The 22,301-nt window shown below is 37.9% G+C and overlaps 1 protein-coding gene across 2 annotated transcripts; it reads right to left on the bottom strand.

The window, feature by feature from the left end:
* Positions 1–656: 656 nt before the first annotated feature.
* scinlb (scinderin like b) lies at positions 657–22,075 on the bottom strand. Of its 2 annotated transcripts, none has more exons than XM_059344086.1 (17): positions 21,969–22,075; positions 19,203–19,390; positions 17,507–17,661; positions 15,140–15,301; positions 13,317–13,466; positions 12,751–12,840; positions 10,963–11,095; positions 10,644–10,732; positions 9,351–9,566; positions 8,740–8,870; positions 8,488–8,578; positions 6,056–6,226; positions 4,659–4,833; positions 4,203–4,318; positions 3,986–4,063; positions 3,799–3,859; positions 657–2,810 (listed from the first exon to the last, which is right to left on the bottom strand). In XM_059344086.1, exons 2-17 carry the CDS (start codon positions 19,381–19,383, stop codon positions 2,644–2,646), a joined length of 2,166 nt encoding a protein of 721 aa, XP_059200069.1. In that variant the 5' UTR covers positions 19,384–19,390; positions 21,969–22,075; the 3' UTR covers positions 657–2,643. The 2 variants fall into 2 exon arrangements, with proteins under 2 accessions (XP_059200069.1, XP_059200068.1); XM_059344085.1 differs by having other exon boundaries at positions 658–2,810; positions 12,742–12,840.
* Between the last annotated feature and the right edge of the window lie 226 nt (positions 22,076–22,301).

The following is a 22,301-nucleotide window of genomic DNA, read 5'->3' as shown; positions in this document are numbered from 1 at the left end:
AGTATTCAGATCCTTTACTTAAGCGAAAATACTAAAAACCACACTGCAGAATTACTCCACTACAAGTAAAAGTTCTGCATTCACAACTTACTTAAGTAAAAGTAGAAAACTATCAGCATCAAAATGCATCTATTTAAAGTTCCCACTCAGGTTGTTTTATATAATCCAAATATATATTTGGATTATTATTTTTGATGCATTTATGTAAGCATCATTTTATTTTTTGTTCAGGTAGAGCTATTTTTAACTTCTTAATATACGTTTATGTGGTTTAATTTATAAACATGTGTAATCATTTTAAATTGATCATGTTCTTTATGTTAAATCTTGACCTGAATAGTAACTAAAGCTGGCAGCTAAATGTAGTGGAGTAAAAAGTACAATATTTGCCTCTAAAATGTAGTGGAGTAGAATAAACCCACTGCTAATTTCTAACACTTAAATTAGTATTAGAACAGTCAATTTATTTATCCAGACTCAAATTTTGATTATTTCTGTTACTTTATGCAAATATTTAAACACCTACATGTTTGCAATGTTTGTATAAAAGTTTTTTTTTTTGTTTAGAGTAAAGAAAAAATTAGATGAAAAATTTGAAAAATATTCAGCAGTGTTGGTTTGAGATGATAAGAGGTCCAAAAGGTGTGTTTACTTTCAGTCCCCACTGGAAACAACAACACATTCATGTAACAAACCAAGATTTTATTTATTCATTTTTTAATTTTACTGCATTTCTTTGTAATCAACATAAGAAAAAAAAACATATGACGGGTTCAGGAACAAGACACATGGGATAAAATCAAGGTAACACAGGTTGTGTGTAACTTGTAGACAACACAAGGCTGAGGTTCACAGAGGAAAAGATTACTTCAACAGTCTCACTACGAGGTCTATTTAGTAACTGCTTTGTAGCTTTCTATCACTTAATTAATCAAATGGGGATTGCCCAGTTATCATGGAATTGTATATTCCATTTTTAAAGATTTCTTGACCACATGGTTCAAAAGCTGTAGTTCAGTATTCAGCCTTGATCTGGGAAACACCCGTTTACAAAACTACCTCTCAGCAATGTCCATTTAGTAATTCCTGTGGATTGCTGATCATCAGCTGACTGATTCTGCGTAATTGTCATGTAAATGCAGAGTTTGGCCTTTTTTTGTAATAATTAATCTGATGATCATGTATTTCCCAAGATTAAATAAAACTCACTTGGGAGAAGAGTTGTTTCACTTCAATAAAAATAGTTTAACTTTCCTATAAATCATAACTGAAGAACTAAATATTGCAATACATTGGCATGTTTTGATGATGTTTTCTTACTGTGGTCTGTATAAAATAAAGGCGTGGTCACTGTGACATCACTCATAGGTTTCTGACGGTCTGTGTGTGGTAAATCTGTGTCCTCAGAGTCTTTTTAGGATCTTTCAAATAAAACTGTGCTGCAGCATTAATGTTTCAGAGACTTTTACTCTGTCTGAGCATTCGATCACACAGCCTTTGAAATGAAATCAAGTAAATGATTAAAATACTCATCTAGCCATCATTCACTTAGAGGAAGGGTTGCACTAATGGGCTTTCAAATGAGATCGTATTACATTATGCACATATTGTATTTAGACTGCAAATTACACAATGCTAAATATCTAAATTTGTGGTATCATGGCAGGATATAGAAGTTTCCAGGCTGTAATGCTGGCTGCTGTTTCCTCTCTAAGAAACCTGTGTTTGCATACATCCTGCAGGACAGCACAGCTGTGAAGGGAGCTTTCATGTCTTATTCCTACTCAGACAGATGCTGCGGGCTGCAACAAGATCCCATTCTCTCTTCCCGAGAGATAAACTTAGTGAGAGCCGACTGATAAACCTTCTGACAGTTTCTGTATGTTCATGTCGGAGGTGCAGAATGTGGACATTTAAGATTTAACGGATCTCTCTGCTCATTAGCAAAAAATGTTGAAATAGAAAAAAAAGTTTGAAATACTGGGAGTTTTTATTTAAAAGCCATCCATGTGAGCATTTCAGGGTCAAGTAATAAAGACAACAGACACGCGTACATACCGCTGTACGCCTTTTACATTCACAAGCACAGAATATGATAGAAAAAAATGCAACATGCAACTTCTAGTAAGTGTACAACATTCCAGTACCAACGATAAAACAACACATGTTGACTAGACACTGCTTAGTAATGGAGTAAACTCTTTCTTTCATGACAAACTACTTTATATGAAAAAAAGCAAAGGACAAAAGAAAGCATGATTGTGTCTTCTGAAGTGAAATAGAAGAGGATATCTGCAGCTGTCTAACATGGCTTTCTTTCCTGTTTCCTAGTCATACAAGGAGCTGACATATAAACATGAAGGCGACAAGCTGTTGGATGCAACAGATCAATAAACCACTTCTATCAATTAAAGATAATGTTGCTACAGGAAGTCATTTGACGACTGATGTGATGCATTCCTGTTTCATGTCCGATGCGCTGCACCGTGACCAAGGCATAGAGGAAGCCATTCGACCTGATAACAATGATAACTTGTTTTTTTTGGCACTTAGGGATTGGAGTTAAGATAAACAAAAAAATGGCAATATGGCGGAGGTGGGCAGGTGAGGAGTCTGATTAGTAGAGAGAGCTTTTATTTTGTTTTATTTTGAGAAACGGGCACGGATTTTGTCCAGTGGATCCACCTCCCACATCTTGGGATCCCAGGCCTGGAACCAGCCAGTGAAGGTCGGGGGCTCAGCTCCCTGTTTGATGGTGGCGATGGGTTGTCCTCTGCGGCCAGACGGGTCCGAGTCCACATAGTCTTTTGCTGAGTGACAAGTAGTAGATGGATGGAAAAAACACACACAAAGACAAGAGGGAGTGAGAATATATCATATATTATACTTATTTTCAATTTCGTAGCTTGATTGCAGTCTTTCCTGCAACTGTTTGCAACTGTTTTTAGCTTAGGTCATTTTAAACAGCATTTTTACTTATTCATTTATGTTGTCTGTTATCTGTATTTTGAATTTGTATTTCTGTACTGTCTGTAAATGTACTCGTCAACACTGTAAATGTGGGAAACCTCAGTACCTTAGGAGTTTAAATAAAATAAAGTGTATGGTAATATGTAAAAGTCTATCAGACTAGCTTTGCAGACAATAGACTTTTAATAAAGGAAATTAACTCAAAGAGGCTAAAAAGCTCAATAGAGCTGAGGGGAACTGCGGAGGCATTTTCACCTAACACAATGCAATTTTGTTTGATTAATATAAAAGTATTGATTAGTGCAGCTTTAAGATGTCATAGCTGTATGTTATATGACCTAGCCATCATGCATACAATCATGCTTGTACCATTATTAATCTTTAATTAGCCAAATAGCCATCAATTGTTATGTAAATACCAAATGCATCCTGTGACTATGTACATAATGAACAGTATTTTATAGCTGCTTGCTGTACTGTTTAACGAGCTGAGTAATTGATATTCCAATGATCATTTGCAGTGAAATGACACCAAACAAGACAAGAAAAAAGGTGCCTTCCTTGAAAGCCTTATTTTGGATTATGGATTAAACATACACAACATTACATCATTGACTTGATATGTCTGCTCACCCTGAAAGGATGAATTTAGAAATCTTACAAAGGACATTTTCTCAACACATTTAAAAGATAGTTGAAACCCATTAATTTACCCCAACGTGACTCTATAGTGCTGTCTGACAGCTCGATCTAAAGCGAGACAGTATGATTTGTGTGAGCATAAAAGGAGATTTGTTTTCTCCTTTAGGGTTTTTTTATGCAACAAACCTATTTTGGGAGCTCCAGACTTTTCCTCATCATTAGCGTCATTGCCGACCCAAAGGAAGATCTACAGGGAAGAGAAACACGCTCAGTCATTCAAATAGTCAAATAGCTATGCAGAGTATGCCTCTACCCACTCTGAGGAGTCTCTGAAATCCATAAGGACATTTTACACATTGAAATCTCATCTGACCTGGTCTCCGGTATCCAGGAGCATGACATCATCAGTGGCTAGGTCTGACTGAGTGAAGTCCCCGGGTACTTCTTCAACCTGATGGATGGAGCAGTAGAAAACTCAGACTTGCTGTGTGTGGATTTGTGAATGTTAACTATTTCATATTATGTTCCACACCTGTAAGCATATAGGCTTTAATAAAAAGTCATTGTACTCTTATATCACAGTGACTTACAACAAGTCTTCCAGTTTTGTTGGAGCAGCCAAACAGACGTGGGGGTTTGACCATGTTCCTCAGACTCTTGGAGGTCTGATATTCCTTCTTGCCACCGAGAGCAGACCAGAAATCAGCTGGGAGGGAAGAAAATACAACATCCGTCAACTTTAAGTAGTTTGTCCCACATTTATTGCTTTAGCTGATTCCAAAGCAATCACAGACTCTAGCTGCTTAATTTTTATTAAATATATATTTTTACTTCTGCACAGCCATTAGGCTAATCAAAAGAATGTTTACACCAAGCGATGAAGCATCCGAAGCATTTGTAGTTGTGCAATTATACAATATCTTCCTATGACAGATAAATAAAGCAAAAGACATCTCGCCAGATCGTCCCCCAGTTTCTGTTCATTGAGGATCAGTATCAAGTCACCATTATTACATACAGTACACTGATCCTCAGGGGACACCCACCTGGCTCCTTGCCCTCTGACACAGAGCTGGGATTGCCACCCAGGAAGCCCACAACGTGCTTGGCAGCCTCCATCTCCTCGTCACTGGCCCCAACGCCCCGCCACACAAACAAGGCGCTCGGGGACTTGAGCACAAACACATCGTTGGTGTTCAGACTGGAAGCAGAGGGCTCGACCTGAGAGAAGACACGAAGACGGGTCAGAGGTGGAAATCAAAGATGTGACAACACAAGCTTGTGTGCTGACGGACTATAAATCAATCAATCAATCCATCAAACCTAATTTGTAAAGCACTTTTCATACAATATAAATGTGTTCTACATAAAAAGGGAAAAACAGATAATAATAATAATAATAATAATAATAATAATAATAAAAACAAATAAACGACCACCGTCCATCCTCAACCCTCCACCCCAACACCTACAGCCCAACCCCAATTCTGACCCTAAGCCATCCCATTAAAACAAACCACAAACTGAGGAAGCGCCATCTCAATGTCGAGCAGTGAGGAAACACTGGAGGCAGGCTAGAAATGAATTAGATAAAATAAACAAAAAATAAAGTAAGGTAAGATAAAATAAAATAAAAACAAAAGTCAAAAATAGTAACAATAAAAGTAATAAAGCTAGATAAAAAAAGATGAAAACAATAATACAAAAATAAATAATTAAAAAGTAAAGTATGGTAATATATATATATATATACATATATATAAATAGACTAATAGATAATAGCAAATAAATAAATAAAAGAGAACATGTTGTAACACTAAGATGCATGAAAAATATTTTAAAATGGTTCAAGTAAAAGCCAAATTAAAAAGATAAGTCTTAAGTTTGCTCTTAAAAATATGAACTCTGATGCCCTCAGGTCTTTAGGGAGGCTGTTCCACAAACATGGACCACAGAGAGAAAGCAACGTCTCACAGTGGGTTTTAGTTCTAACTTTTGGTTTTATTAAGGCCACTCCCAGAAGACCTGAGTGTCCTCGAGGGTTCATAGGATAAGAGTAAATCAGATAAATAGGCTGGATTAAGACCATTAGGCAGAGCCGCCTCTTTTTCTTAAGGAAGCTCTAATCTCTTGACATCTGTAGTAAGATGCTGCAGATGTTTTATCAGTCTGTGGCACAGAGATGCAAGGTGGTTGGACAGACTGGTCTAAAGAGCTGGTTCTGTGGTTGGAACCAGGTTGGACACACTGGAGATGAACTGTCAAGATGTTGGAGGCCATCTTGAAATACCCAGATCATCCACTACACAAAACCTTTATGGACCAAAAAAGCAGCAGTGGACAGCTCCTCTCTCTGTGTTGCAGGACGGAGAGATTCAAAAGATCCTTTGTTCCTAGATTAAGAGATTTATAAACCAGTAAAAGAATCTTAACATCAGCTCACCTCCACAGCTCGGGTGGCGCAGGAGGAGCTCTGTCGGATGTGGAAGAGGCGAGTGCTGCCGCTCTGGGTCTGTCCACCTTTGCGTGACGTTCCTCCGCGGTGGATGATCATGGGTTTGCCCTGGAACAGGCTCATCAGGTGAGGAGGCTCCTGGCCCTGAGTCACTCTCACCTGTGGATAAAGTCATGTGAAAAGTTCAGCAGGAAGATTGGTTGCTATTTGATTATTTCAGTTCAGCCTATAGGTCACAGAAAATGGTATAATAGAATAGAAATCAAGAGAAGAAAAAATAATTAGCACATAGTCACTATTTTAGTTTGTATGTGTGGTAGGAAGCCTTTATGATGATTTAAAGGACCATGCTAATATGTTTAGAAATACTTAGATTTTAGTTAAAATACTAAGTATTTTTGCTTCTTTCCCAGCAGCCATTGATTTCCATTACTTTCTCTGTGGTCTGAAAATCAATCAGCAGACTCTTGTAACCCACATTACTTTTGCAATATAACATTATTGCTGTGTGCCAATGCAGTTTAACCCTCTTGTTATGTTCGTTTCTCAGCAACAGCAATATCATCAATTTGACCCAGGGCATGTTTAATTATCCAAAAATTTCACAAACCAAAAAAAACAATAAACTTTGTTTTTTATTTCAGGATTAACACCATTCCTAACCTAACCATTTCAATCAACATTTAGTGCAGTGATGTCCTTTACCTCTCACAGATCATGGTTCAATCAGGATAATTCACTTGTTTTTCATTAAAAATGCATGTTAAAACTTTTTTTATGTAAATCGGAAAGACCTACATATGAAATACAATGGTTTTACCAGTCTATGGGTTTTACATGACATTGATTTTTTATTTTTACATTTTATTTTACATTTTTAATTTTTGTCTTTATATGAAAAAATACTTTTAACAATTTTCTTTCAGATTTTTATACTTTGAAATGGGTCAATTTGACCCACAATATAACAGGAGAGTTAAGTTAAGACTTATTTGAAAAGTCAAAAAAATTTAAACTTTGACATAAAGTAATGTGGTTCACTTTGAAGGATTATACTGCATTTTTATTCTCAGTGTCATACATAGAAAGAAGAACAGAAATCAATGGATCCTATGAGTTACTTATCCATAGTCAGTGTATTACCTAAGACAGATGGCAGTCGGCATGCCTCCAGTTTGGAAAAGCAGACAGGACACAGAAGCTAAGCAATGTGCTGCTGTGGACGGTGGCAGCAGGTAACACACTGACTATGGATAAGAAACTTCATACAATCCCACTTCAAAAAATCCAAAATATTCCATTAGGAAAAAATGTATTTAAATAAGACATGTATGAAACTGTCTGATGTCGTCATAATCAGTATGAGTTTGCCCATTTTATAATCACAGACCAAAAACCACCAAAATGCTGCTTACATAAATGCATCAATACAAATAATCGAATATATTTAGAATATATAAAACAATCTGAGTGGGTCCATTCTGCATAATGAGTACTTTTACTTTTCATACTTTAAGTACATTTTGATGCTGATACTTTTGTACTTTTACTTAAGTAAGTTTCTAATGCAGGACTTTTACTTGTAGTGGAGTAATTTCACAGTGTGATATTAGTACGTTTACTTAAGTAAAAGGTCTGAAAACTTTTTCCACCACTGTAAATTAGTAAACTTGGTGATAACTTTTTTTATCTATTTTGCAGGTATGTATATAAATAAAACAAATGTTTAAATATACCATTTTCAAAATCTACAATTACATTTGTACACTCAGTTTTGATATTGGGATAAATTTAGAGTAAAAAAAAGTAGCTGAGTGCAGGCTATACCATATACAGTCATTAAGAAAAATATGAGAGCCCCCTTTTTTTCAAATTTCTTGTTCATTTTAATGTCTGGTACAACTAAAGGTGCATGAAACCGTTAATGGGAGAGCAGCAGTTTGAGGAGAGAGGACACTACAGCGGCACTGCCCTCTGCTGGTTGTCAGAGGCCAGTGGGTTTTTTTCATGGCAGAACAGTGAAGTTATCAGTGAGATTTACACTTAATCCTCTGTAATAATTAGGTTTGATAGATTTGAGAAGCTGAGCCCTGATTAGCATTTAAAGTTTGTTTTTCCACAACCTTATGTAATAGTTCAATGAGCTAATTAATAAGACGGAAAATGTTATATGATAAAATTAAAAGTTTCAGGTCAGTTCTCAATTTTAACGCCAACCACATCTTCATGTATTGATTTCATTCTTCTTCTAGGAAAAATAACTACAAACACAATATCTCCCAAAACTACAGACATTATTTTCTATTAGTCCTTTAAAAATGTTGAGTTACAGATAAGTCTGGTGTTTATTCTGTCAAATATTGGGGATTGCTACAGAATCTGAACTTGTTTTTACATGTGAGGTTGAGTTAAGCTCTCACCTGAACCGGGGATCCTCCCATTGAGTCATCGAGCTTCACTGTCATGAACGCCGAACCTGCCAGTTCATCCTGTGTGCACTTCAGCCCCTGCCTGACACAGCAACACACACACAGTCTGAATGGTTTTCCCAGAATCAGGTCAGCTGTAGACTGGTTGTGGTGTAGTAATGTGTTTACAGCTTCTAATTTAAACTGTATTAGACACATTCCTCTGTACATTTGTGTTTGTATGGATCTTTTATTTTTACCCACCAAGTGTAGATGATGTGTTGCTCCCTGCCTCCCAGCCTGTAGCTGTAGAGGATGAGGTAACAGTCTCCACCGTAGAAGTGGCCGTAGGTGGAGGGATCCACCGGCACCCTTTCACCCTCAACACGCCAGATCTGAAAGCCAGACCACAGACAATTTTTCTCAACCTCACCACACGGATTTGCACTCTACTCAGTGCACTTTTCTATAATAATAATAATAATAATAATAATAACTTTATTTATATAGCACCTTTTAAAAACAGCAGTTTACAAAGTGCTTGGACAGAGAGCAGTTCATCACAATGAGAATGATGTCATAAAGCTAAAAACAATTCTTACATTAAAAGAAAAACAATAAGAGACAGAGAGGAGCAATCACAAGACATTCTCAGATACACAGAAAATAAAAGGTCAAAGTAGTAAAAAAGTAAAAAGTGAAGAAGTAAAAAGGAGTGGTGAGATAGACAGCATTACATAAAAGCAAGTCTATTAAAGTGGGTTTTAAGAAGTGGTTTAAAAGAACTTACTGACTCTGCAGCTCGTTCCAGAGTCGGAATATCGGAATTATTATTTAAAAGGGCCTTTCAAAAAAAAAATTCAGCACACTCGTACCTGGACCTTGCCCTTGCCATCATCCACCATGCCGTGCTGGGCTGCCATGGCCTTGTTGGTGTGCAGGCTGGACGCATCGAAGGGCACCTTCGCAACGTTGGCGATTCTGCCAATGGTGTAGGCCTTACTGGGGCCCGTGGTCTCGTCTTTGTCCCTCCAGTCACTGAAGAATTGCTTGAACAGAATCGTCTCAGCTCCGGCAGGAAGTACCTGGATCTGGAGGGAAGAAGAGAAGAGGAGAGGGGTTTTTAATTGAGAAAAAAATATTTTTTCAGTTTTACATTTTCAGAAATGTTGTGTTTAAACATCCAAGTTGGCATTATCTTGTTACATATGCACTAATTTCCATACATTTACAGAAGAGAAATTTGAACATTGGATAAAGCCAGGTTCAAAAGTTTCATTTTGTTGGCATATATTACAGTTTATACTATTCTATTTTCTTCATTGTATTGTCATGTATTTAGGGATAAGATAAGATAAGATAAGATAAGATAAGATAAGATAAGATAAGATAAGATAAGATAAGATAAGATAAGATAAGATAGGATAAGATAAGATAAGATAAGATAAGATAAGATAAGATATGACTTTATTTATCCTGCAGTGGAGAAATTTAGTTGTCACAGAAGCTCAAGATACAGACACATATACATACATTCTATACATAAATTTCTGCTATTTGGCATTATTATTATTAACATATAATTTTTTGTGTTTTTTTGTTTTTCAAAATGTTCTATCAATTAGTCGAGGAACAAACCCCTCTGTGAAAACTTCAGACTATAGATAGGAAACAGGAAAGTTTGGTCAATGTAACTGCTACTGAAGTGGAGATTTCTGGTGAGAAAAAAAGCTATTCAGAAAATCACGTTTAAAGATATGTATATACCTTAAAGTTCCATACTCTTTGAAAGACGCTACAGGTGACTGGTAAAAAAAAAAACCTCATAGATATCACCATGTAACATCTCCACTTGATTACTTATATTTAGACTATCATATTTTTATAAGTTTCCGAAGTTTTACATTTAAATAAGAGGCACATAAGGCATTGTCATTTTGGGGGTTTATAAAAAATATACAGTTAAGTAAAATGCATGCCTAAACGTGGTTATGGAAGTTATGGAAGCAAAAAAAGCCCAAATCACAAACTTTACCAGTGCATAAAAAACAAGGTTTTGCTATAGTTTCTTAATTTGACAACAAAAATGTCCAGTAATTATGTGTATAACAAGACTGCTTTGCTGCGAAACTTGTGTTTGTAGGAGCAATTCTGCACGTTGGATTTACCTGTGTGGCCTTGCTGTATCCCTTGTCTGTGATGAACTGCTGGCCTGCTGACATGGCTGCTTTACGCTCCGCCATGTTGGCCTTGGGACCTGGGTGGAGTCAGACACAACATGATATTAAGAGAAGATCATAATTCTGAATAAAACACAGTGCGATTTGATTCCCCCTTATCCTACTTTGAGATAATAAACTACCTAGTGGGCATTTTTTTTCAACTAGCATGCTGAGAATTTCTGCAGAAAAAACAGTGTGTGAGGACAGGGAGGAATGCTCATGCTTATTTCCTGCCACATTATTGAGTCTGTAATGTTGTTGGTACCTTTCCAAACAAAGATGTTTCTGTCCACCCCGTTGTCCAGGATGTAGCACTCCTCAGGAGATAACATGGCCTGTTTGAAGGGACTGGACGGAGCCACGGATGTCACCTTCATCGTGCCAGAGGCATCAGAGATCTACGAAGCAGCAGGACAGCATCAACTATGTTCTCAGAATGTACAGTTCAGTAAGGACGTGTTTTTATAATTTTTTGTGTTTTTTTGTTTTTCAAAATGTTCTATCAATTAGTCGATGAACAAACCCCTCTGTGAAAACATCAGACTATAGATAGGAAACAGGAAAGTTTGGTCAATGTAACTGCTACTGAAGTGGAGATTTCTGGTGAGAAAAAAAGCTATTCAGAAAATCACGTTTAAAGATATGTATATACCTTAAAGTTCCATACTCTTTGAAAGACGCTACAGGTGACTGGTAAAAAAAAAAAACCTCATAGATATCACCATGTAACATCTCCACTTGATTACTTATATTTAGACTATCATATTTTTATAAGTTTCCGAAGTTTTACATTTAAATAAGAGGCACATAAGGCATTGTCATTTTGGGGGTTTATAAAAAATATGCCTCTGGCACCTTCATCGTGCCAGAGGCATCAGAGATCTACGAAGCAGCGGGACAGCATCAACTATGTTCTCAGAATGTACAGTTCAGTAAGGACGTGTTTTTATAGCTTCAAAACAAATTATATAGAGATAATGTTGCACCAGTAGGAAAAGCTAATTTTTCATTATAAGCAACATGTATTATATTCTGCATTGTTCCCTCGTGCTTCAGTCGGCAACTGGAATACAGTACCGCAGCGATCATCAACTGCCAGAATAATTAAATAGTCTAATAAAGTCATAAAATGTGAGGAGTTCTGGTATGTAGCATATTTACAGTGACATTTTAAAGTTACAGTTACAGTTTTAACCCTCTATGGAGGCATTTTGGCCTGTCAGATTTCTACAATGCATGTTTTTGAGTGATGCGATACTTTAAAAAACAGGGAAGAGTATAGGGAACCACTAGCAATGCTTTAATTTGTCACATGATCTACAGGAGGCCATATTGACACTTTTTTGCAGACTTTCCAAAGGAAACAGCTTTGCCATTTTGCGCCACAAAAAAGCAATCAAAACGTCAAAACGTAATTCCGTGGCTCTTTTCCATCTGGAAAAAAATACATTCCTACTGATAGGTGGGTAAACCTTCATTTTTGATAGTTTCATGCAATTTGTTTTCTAATTAAATAATGGAAACTTGAAAATGTTCAGCCTTAAGGGCCCTTAAAGGGCATTTTTGGCATTTTAAACATTTGGTAGTTTTGAGCAGGGCGAGTTGTTCAAGAGATTTATGCAGAAAAAAGTAGAAAAAAATATGAATCTGTACAGGTTTTATCGTACTTAAATTAAAGCGTAAATTAAAGTGGGCCCAGAGGGTAAAATGGATAGTTTGTATTCTTTTTGAATGAGATATTTATCTATAGTCATTGCCTACAGTAGATGGCCGTTGACATGCCCCCAGTTTGAAGAAGCAGGTAAGAGTACCAGCACTGTATCTACTAGGATTTTGTAACTGTAGAATGGAGTAGTGTGGACTTTATAATATGAGCTACAAAGAGATTTATTTAAGCAGGACTCAAACTTGTGATTTACAATCTGGTTTTGGAAAATCACATTCAGCGATGAATGATTAGCATGCCAAAGGTTTTGTTTTTCAAATTCAAATTAGTACCACAAACGAAGCATGCAAAGTCACATGCAGCGGGGCTGTCACTTACGTCACTCACCATGTAGAGGGCACCCTTCTTCCTGTTGGAGCTCTCCACCTTCTCATCATCCGTACTGGGGGCAATGCTGGCGGGTTTGGCCCCCAGAGCCTACACAACCATAATCATAATTAGCACTTGTGCTCCAAGTTACAAGTATGTTATTATACACAGACAAAGTGATATGTTTAGTAGACTATGTTCTGCAGCTCAGATTAAAAAAATCTAAATTTATTTAAAATATCTTCTGTAAACCACCATTCCTCCTCCTCTCCCTCTCATTAGGGCCTCTCTGGAGTTTACCCTCATCTCTCGTTTTAAAGGAAGTGTTTACAATGCCGCCTTGGCACAGAGTTGGCACATGAGCAGCGCGTTACACAGGACAGCATTGTGTCCGCTCGTTCCCACGCTGTCTGATCACTGGCCGTGAAATGCATCAATAACACTTATAGCTTCTGCAAACAAGTGATCACCTTTGGGGTGAAACTTCAGTGTGTGTCTGAGATTCACCAGGACAGGAATGTGTGTGTGTGTGTGTGTGTGTGTGTGTGTGTGTGTGTGTGTGTGTGTGTGTGTGTGTGTGTCACCTCTATGATTGCTGCCGGCTCTTCCCCCTCCTCCACCATGTGCAGTTTGGCTCTGCCGTTTCTCTCATTATCTCTGATGTCAATGCTGACACCAGAGGCCTTCAGCCTCTCGAAACGGTTACTCTCACTGCCACACCACTGATAGACGTCCTGCAGGAGAGGGAGAGACAGAGAATGGATATGAAACTTATAATTCTGATTAAACTTAGACCTCAGGTTGATTCAGTGATTCAGTGACAACTAAGTTTTCTACTGGTAAATGTTCCACCAAACCAGTTCTCTCCTGACGCTATTTTGCAAGGGCAGCATCGCTGCATCCTAAACTTAGCACTGCCCAAGACAACTGTGATTGGTTTAAAGCAATACAAACAACCAAGAGTGTTTTTTCCTTCTTACTAAAATCGTGTTTCCATCAACAAATTTCTATGCACATTTGGAAGATTTGCATGAGCAAAGTCTGATAGAAACACAAAAATTTGATACAACTCTTGAAAATGCACATGAAAGAAAACCCTCAGAGGTGGTTTTGTCTTTTTAGACAAAAAGGACATAGAAAAACTTTTCCGAGTTCTGTCGTAGCGAACATTTAACTCACATGACTGATCAGCTGTTTCTGCTCTGATGGTCAAGACGAGCTGACATGAGCGGACATCCCGCGTGGGTGGGGAGATGTTAAATGTTGGATTTGCCTACAGCAATACATTACACTGCCATCTTCTGATGAAAGTCTGTTTTTATGCAGCATTACTTATTTGCTCTTAGCCAGTTGATGGAAATATCCCTAATTCGCACTTTCTTTAATAACATTTTTTGAAATTTTGTTTCAAAATTCACTTCGACATGCAGTCATGGAAAAAAATGATTTCTTCAATTTCTTGTTCATTTTAATGCCTGGTACAACTAAAGGTACATTTGTTTGGACAAATATAATGATAACAACAAATGGCTTATAAGAGTTTAATTTAAGAGCTGATATCTAGACATTTTCCATGGTTTTCTTCATAATGATTTTGGTTAATGGTCTAATATTTTTTTTCCATGACTGTAGATTATACGCTGCATCACTTCCTGTGACACCCTTGTGCTTCAGAAGGCCTTTGGAATTCAGTAAGGGAATGGCGGACTCCGCCACTAACTATGAAAACTATTACATAGAAAGGTAGTTAGAGGATGTTAACACACTGAATGGCTACTGCTGAAAAAATGCAGACCATAAATAGTATTAAAAAAAATTCAACCATTAAAAGCATCTTCTGGCTGTTTTTTGCTGCTAAATGAGTGGCAAGCTCCTGGGTAAACACGGAGCATAGTGTCCCTTTAACTTCACAGTAAACTAATCGGTAACGCTTTATATTAAGGTCCTTGTAATAACCATTAATTAACAAGTAATAAGGCCCTTGTAAGTCCTTACAAGATGCTTATTAACATTATTGTGTGTTTATGAGCTTATATAAGTGTTAATAATAGCATTACAAACACCCATGACCCACCCATTATGTCTTTGCCATGCCTTTATTAATCTTATTTTGTTTGCTTATTGATATTAAAATATACTTTATTGCTCATCTATTATAAGTGAACTATAAGTTAACTGTGCTTTTTGCAACTACCGCGAGAACAATGCCTTATTACTTGTTAATTAATGGTTATTAAGGACCTTATTATAAAGCGTTACCAACTAATCTATTACAGTGTGGATATATAAAGTTTAGTAAATGTAATTACTATCATAACAGACACAGTAAGATCTGGTACAGTATGTAGAATAATCACACATAGAAAGATACTCTTACATACAAAAAGGCAGATAAAACCCAGCTCACCTTGCCCAGGTCAATAATGAAGCAGTCTCCCTTGTTGAAGCTGCTCCAGTTCATTGCCACCTCTGTGGCTCTGATGGCCCGGCGACCCTTAATATGCAGCAGGCGCTTCACATTCATGTCATTGGTCACCACATGCTGAAAACCTGAGGCCACGCCCCCTTTCTGTGACACAAGAATAAAAGTTTCAGTGAGTATATGTAGGGAAAACTTTCCTAAAACATCAGATTAATTTTAAATGTGTACATAACAGTCACCATACTGTATGTTAGTCACAAATACACCACTGAGAGGTCTGATGCAGGAGGTGAGGAGATGGATGATTTCATGAGACACAGAGCTCAACATTTGCTGCACAGTGAGGGCGAAATTAGTTTATACGACGCTGTAAAAACCTCAAAGGACAAAAGGCTGTAAATTGTGCTGTGCCAAATAATGAGATGAACATGTGCTATAAATCTCAGTTCGCACAGAGCCAATAAACTTTATTGAATGGGGGAAATGAAATTAACATGATGCCTGCTTGGGGAAAGGAGGATCATGTCTGTTCTGTGCAACAGTGGTGTACCTGGGACGCAGGTTTGCCTCGCAATGTGCCGTCCTTAGTGAAGCCAGTAAACAAAACAGGTATTTACAAGGCATGCAAATGAATCAATGCAAATGAAGAACATATACACTGTCTGATGGGGGAAAAGCAAAAGACTGAATAAATAGTTTGGTTTTTAAAAGGCTTTTTTTAACATGTAGAAGCCAACGCTGACATCAAACCCTGTGTCTTCATGAGAGCAAACACAAAGAGGGACTTCCCTGTTTTCAAAATGTCTGTTGAGTTCTTAGCATTTACCCACAAAGGCACAGAGTCTTGTGAGCATCTGGAGGAATGGCTATTTAGGACTCAAAATGGAAACCACATTCATGCTGCATGCATCTTTCTCAAGAGAGAGGCGGTAAAATTTTCCATGGCAACAATGCAGGCTCTGTTTATTCTAATGGCAGGATTGTTTCCTAACAGTGGAGTTACCAAAACTATGAAGAGATAATGAGGTTTAGTTCTGTCTCTCGCTCTTTTATGAAGAACGCTGTGTGTTTGTGCACATGTGCAGAGGAGAGTTTCCATCCTCCAACTTTGCAAAATGCAGTAAACAAGACTTTGGGTTAATTACATCCAACTACAGCCTGAGGGAGGTTTGAATGGTTTTCATGGCAATGGGAAACAGATGGCTGGTTAAAAAGTGGCCATGCTTGTGTCTTTCAAAATGTCTCCCTTTGAACAGGGTGGTTGCCTCGGTTACAGACACACCCTGGCAAAGTGGGATGAGATGTTTCCTCTGAACTTCAGACTCATCAGTACCGTGTGGCAAAGTTCATAGGATGCTGACAATCATTAAACCCTGTGGATAGATTTAGGTCAAACACAGTCCTGAGACAGACTGTTGCTCCTTCATAACTTTATCTGTTTATGCTGTAAGGAAAATACTCTAACCTCTTCATTATTCACTTTCTATTTGATAGATAGATAGGTAGATAGATAGGTAGATAGATAGATAGATAGATAGATAGATAGATAGATAGATAGATAGATAGATAGATAGATAGATAGATAGATAGATAGATAGATAGATAGACTTGATGAGCTATGCTAGCAGCTCTGTGAGGCACACATAGACCGTAAATGACATTGTAGAATTGTATAAAAGAAGAGGACTGTGACGGTTTACTGTCTAGTTTGGTATTTTGGCTGTTGCCATCTTGGTTTTTGAAGCTAGAAGTGGCCTTATTTGGACGAGAGGGTGGGAGGAGGACACTGAGTTATCAGTTAATGCAAGAGCTAACTAGCTAGCTAGCTTGGTGAGCAAGTTGCATCTATAATTCAACAGCCGACTTCTTACAGCGACTTTTAATACAACTGAAAGCTGAACAAGACATTTTTAGCCGACCAATTAACTTTCATGTAGTGAAAACACACTGTGAAAGTGTCAAGTCTCAATCACAAGATAGCCACACCCTAAAGCTTGGCCTATTTTATTGTCGGTTTTACAGACTAAATAACTATCATGCTGTTCTGAAGAAGACTTGACTCATTCCAGCAATCAAGACCATAAACTCCTTAAGTAAATGTTTACTGAGGTAATAAATTAAGTGAGAAGTAGGGTCATTTTCTCATAGACTTCTATATGATTAGACTTCTTTTTGCTACCAGTGGAGCATGCAAGTTTAAGGCACTTCCAGATTGGCTTCACTTTTCAAAACAAGTTTGGTCAGGTTTCGGCACAAAACCTACTTGTTTAGGATGAGGAAGAAATTGTGGTTTTTGAAATCAATCTTCAAGGTTGGCAAACACTAGCATCTGAAGATGTCTCAGAAGCTTACCTGGTACTTGATTCCAGACCTGAAGTACCCCAGAAAGGTATTGGATTCGTAGTTCTGCACGTCCCTGTACTGAACAGGCCCACCACCCAGGAAGTCATCCAGCTGTGTGGCAAAGATGGCCGCCGCTCCACTCTCATCCTGCGAACACTCGTCCCCTGCGAGAAAGAGACCGTTTCAGTCACACCATCCTCCCCCCCTAGTTCTCTTCACACTTTAATTGCATCACACAGAGTGATAGCAATCAGCAGTTTTTACATTAGCAGAGCAAACTGTTGCACTGAAGTTTCTGCAGTGGCCTTACAGGGCCTCTGAGTCAGGACTGGAGGCTTTGAATCACATAAACCACATCTGCAGCAGAGCGGCTTTGTATCCTGCTATTACTGTCAGATGGCACAAGGAATGGATAAATCGACTCCATGATTCTACATGACTAACATCTATCCCAGACAGAGGGATTAATTATGTTCTCATGTTATTTCTACTTCAACGTCTTACCGACAGTTGCAAGGCAGAACTGAATGCACCGTCTGTGTTCTGGCACTGCAGGAGAACTGGCAGGAAACACTACAAACATGCAGGGACTGGTCTCCTGCTGCCTACAGGGGTAGTACAGAAGTGAGCTGTGCAGCAGTTTTGTTCATAAGTGTCTCTGTTATTGTTATGTAACTGAACATTTAGAGAGCATTAGAAGACTCTGCTTTCAATTTAGGATTTACAGTTGTATTGTTCGCTTCGTACAGGCTTGAAATGAGCCAACGAAGAGAGCAGAGGGGGAGCTGTGTGGTGGGAAAGAATTTCACAAACTGGTTTGACTTTCAAATGAAAGATGTTTCACCCCTGAGTTAAGACGCCTAATCTGATTCATAGTCACTTTAAAGCCACAACTGCAGTGCAACAAGTACATGAAAATGTTTTACTTGCTCTGTATTATGGCTTTATCAAAATGCATGGATGTTCCATACATGTGAATTTACCTCACCATTTATCAGTTGAAGGTAGTTCCTTTTTGAATTGTTTATATTTTATGGTAACTGACTTCAACAAGGAAGTATAACCATAAAAACAACATTTTCATACAATAAAATAATAAATGCATTAAAAAAAATAATAAAAGGGGCACTTTGGGAAGGTTTTGGAATAAAGTGGCTTCTGCTTCCAAGTGATTATTTCTCAAAGTGCAACACAACATTGTTCCTGTGTTGAAAAAAGCATGACAACATTTTTTTATAAAGCAAGAAAAACAGGAAGATTCGTAGAATGCTGTTCAGAAAAAGTTACAATAATTTAAATTCAAACTATCAAAAAAAATGTAATATTATTAATATTTATAGTATTATTAATGATAAATAAAAAACAATGAAATGCACAGGACATCAGTGACAACAAAAATAGTAATTTGTTTTTTCTTGTTTTATGGGTTTTTACTATATTTCTGTCTTGTATTGTTTTGTCTTTAATATCTTGTTAAGTTCTTAGTTTTGTGTTTTGAATACACATACATGTGGTTGAGGTTTTTTGTTGTTTTATTGTCTTTTGTGTTTTGTTTGTTGGGTTTTATGTATTTCAAAAGCCCATCTAGAGACAGGCATTGCAGATTAGCTGAGGCTAGAAATGCTGTGTTGGTTTATGCAACGGACCTGTCCTTTTGCAAATAAACATGAAATACAAAACATTTCTGCATGTGTCCACATCTTACCCAGCCACATGTGTATGTTGTATGAAGGAGCTGAGGTGGTGAAGAGCAGCAGGTAGGCGTCCCCGGTGTAAAAGCTGCCATACAGGGCTTTAGGAACTGGTTTCAGGTCCAGGTTCTCTATACGCCACACCTGCAGCCCCGGCTGCTTTCCTGCACCCACAAACTCCTTATGGGAAACCATGATAGCTCTGAGAGGAGGATGGAGATAAGGAAAGAAGGAGGGAGAGATTAGATATGGAAATGCAAGGGGGGCAGAGGAAGTAAGAGACAGATAGGGAGTGATTTTAATACTTTTGCCTTGCAAAACCTTTCTGCAAATTGTAAATCCTGACCAGAGGAAGACCGAGAGATGAGAGGAACAATGTGAAAGAAGAAGTTGTGACGTAATCTGAAGTTATTTTGTGGAACTATCAGGTGTTTTTTTAATCTTCATGCTTCAATAAAGTTGTGAGAGACAAACCCACAGTGGTTATAAATACATGCGTTATCTTGACAGAAGGCCTCTTGGCATATTTGGGCTTGCAGCGTATAGACTAGACTAGACAAACTAGTTCCTTAACCTGTTATTAGTCATGTATTATTGCTGCAGCTGTCACATCAGTAAATTGCTCACACGCATAAGTTGTCGTGGGCATTTTCTTACATGAATTGCTTCTGACATTTGAATCTGACAGGTGAAAATAATTTGGTTCTTTATTTATTTTTCACATAATCTGGATGCATCACTACAAGCCTAAAACAAGTCTGATTTTTATTTTAAAAAGTGCTCCATTTTAATGCCCGTCTCTTTAAGCTTCCCTCATAAAGAAGCCCATTCTTCTATGATTGGTCCAACCGGTCCTCCAAACCATACACCACATAGGTTGTTTGGTCCTATAGTGCAATATGACCCTTCATTATAACTACTACCACTAGAGGGCAAAGCTAATTACATTAGACTTAAATGCATCTGTGCACCATCATTGCAGCTGGGGAATGACTGCAACAATAACAGAGTGTTTTGATACTATCACATTATTTTTAGAGCACCTAGACCTGCTTTATAATAAAGTAAAAATACATGGAAATTGCACTTTTTACATCATGGAACATTTAAAAGACCAGTATGAATTAATCACACACATGTCAGACGAACAAAAAGGTTTTCCTTCTCTGAAAATGAAACACATAAAACCTCTAACCTTGTCTAAACTTAAGCATGTTTTGAATAACTGAAAGCAGATTGAAGCCAGATCTTTGAACCATTATCAGTAGATTTTTAATCTGTAAATCATACTTGTGCCAACAATAGGAGATAACGACTTCAAACCCAGATATCAACCTAGCACAACAACAATGACCTAATTTCTTAACTCTCATATCTTAAGTTTTTATAGCTGATATGGAGTCAAAATGAAACTTAATGTTATTGTGTTATGTGTATATGACAGCAGACCTCTTCAATAAATTAATCCCATGAGCCCACTGTGGCATAAACCCTATAACTGAATCTGGCATTAAAAGGAATGAGATTTTTTTAAAGGAATAAACTTTAGATCATGATGACAGTGAGAGATTATTTAGATTTATGTTTTCCCCGATTACTCAAGAGCCAGATTACAAGTCGGGGTGGCAGCAGGATTACTGCTGCAGAGAGGCTGACGTCCACCGTGATGACACAACACTCGCAAAGTCCACTTCCTCACTTGTGTTCCAGCTTTGCTTTGCCCTGTGATCCACATACTGCACTGTAACTACGTCCTACACCTGCTCATTGTGCACAATGGTGTATTATTTACAGTTAGATATTAAAAGATTCAACCAACCAGACACAAACCAAACACACCATCACCACCACCAACAAGGAGTAATATTATGGTGGAGTTTGTTTAGCTGTGTGTTTAATGAGTGGCGGCTCAGGTTTCAGTGCACAGAGGAAACACCCAGTGGGCTTCCTGTAAGTGCCTGATCAATAAATGCTGCATCATGGACCAATCCTCAGACCATTTAGGATTAATGGATGTTTACTGATGCCTCGTTAATAACACTGGTTGGTGTGTTATGATGATACTAATCATAATACTGCAGGCCTGTGGGGATAAATCAAGATGTGTCTGCTGGCAAGAGCATCCCTACTGAGTGACTTCATCCAATCAGCTGCTTCTGCTGACTGGGCAGATTGCAGCTGAGGCTGATGGGATTGGTTTGAATTTAGAGAAAAATAAAATAAAATAAAACATTAGCCATTTATAGTCTAAAATAGTCATAAGTGTATTTATTTACAGTTGGCTCAATTCCATTTTTTTTTTTTTTTTTTTTTTTTTTTTTTTTTAGTATTACATAACATCCAAGCCACTACTTCCTGCACTCTTATTGCATTATTTTTGCGCCCCGTTTCACTCACAAGACAATAACAGACAAAAACAGAGTGTTTTCCCCATAATAAGCATGCAATAACATGTGTTTCCATAATAAATAAATGGAGACGGTTTGGTTCCTGTGTTTTCTGGCAGCTTTCGCTGGCTGCTGTGACTCATGACAGCGAAATGAACGGAGACTTTCCACATCTGGAAAATCACTTTCAAAACTTTACAACCGCGGCTTGAAATGGTCAAATACGAGCAAAAAAACCACCAACAACAACATCGTCATAAAACCAGTTAGCAACGCGAGTTGTGCAGACCTCGATGTAAGGATTTCTGCACGGTTTATAAAAGCTTTTCAATGAATCAAAGTCCACAAAGTCACAAAGGGTGCATTCATGTCGAGTGGAAGGAGTGAACTCACAGTTTGCGAGATGAATCACACAGGAGAGGAGCAGAAGCGCTGATGGAGGCTGTAGATGAGGGAGTGAACAGAGTGTGGAGCGTCTTTATGGTTTAATGTGTAGTAAAGGAGGAGGAGGAGGTGGAGGAGGAGGAGGAGGAGGGAGTGTTCATGGGTCTGAGGAGGACAGAGAGCTCTGATTGGTCGACAGCAGCAGCGATGATAAAGATGCTTCTATCAGTGTGAACTCAGAGAGGATTTCCTCAAAAACTGTGCTGTGATCATTCAGCAGCACACTTTAGGTTTTTAAAGTTTTCCCTCTCAGTGTCGTGTGAACTTGACTCTGCAGTCTTT

Source organism: Centropristis striata, chromosome 11 (genome assembly GCF_030273125.1).
Source record: "Centropristis striata isolate RG_2023a ecotype Rhode Island chromosome 11, C.striata_1.0, whole genome shotgun sequence".
NCBI lineage: Eukaryota > Metazoa > Chordata > Actinopteri > Perciformes > Serranidae > Centropristis > Centropristis striata.
This window is presented reverse-complemented; position numbering and strand designations above follow the sequence as displayed.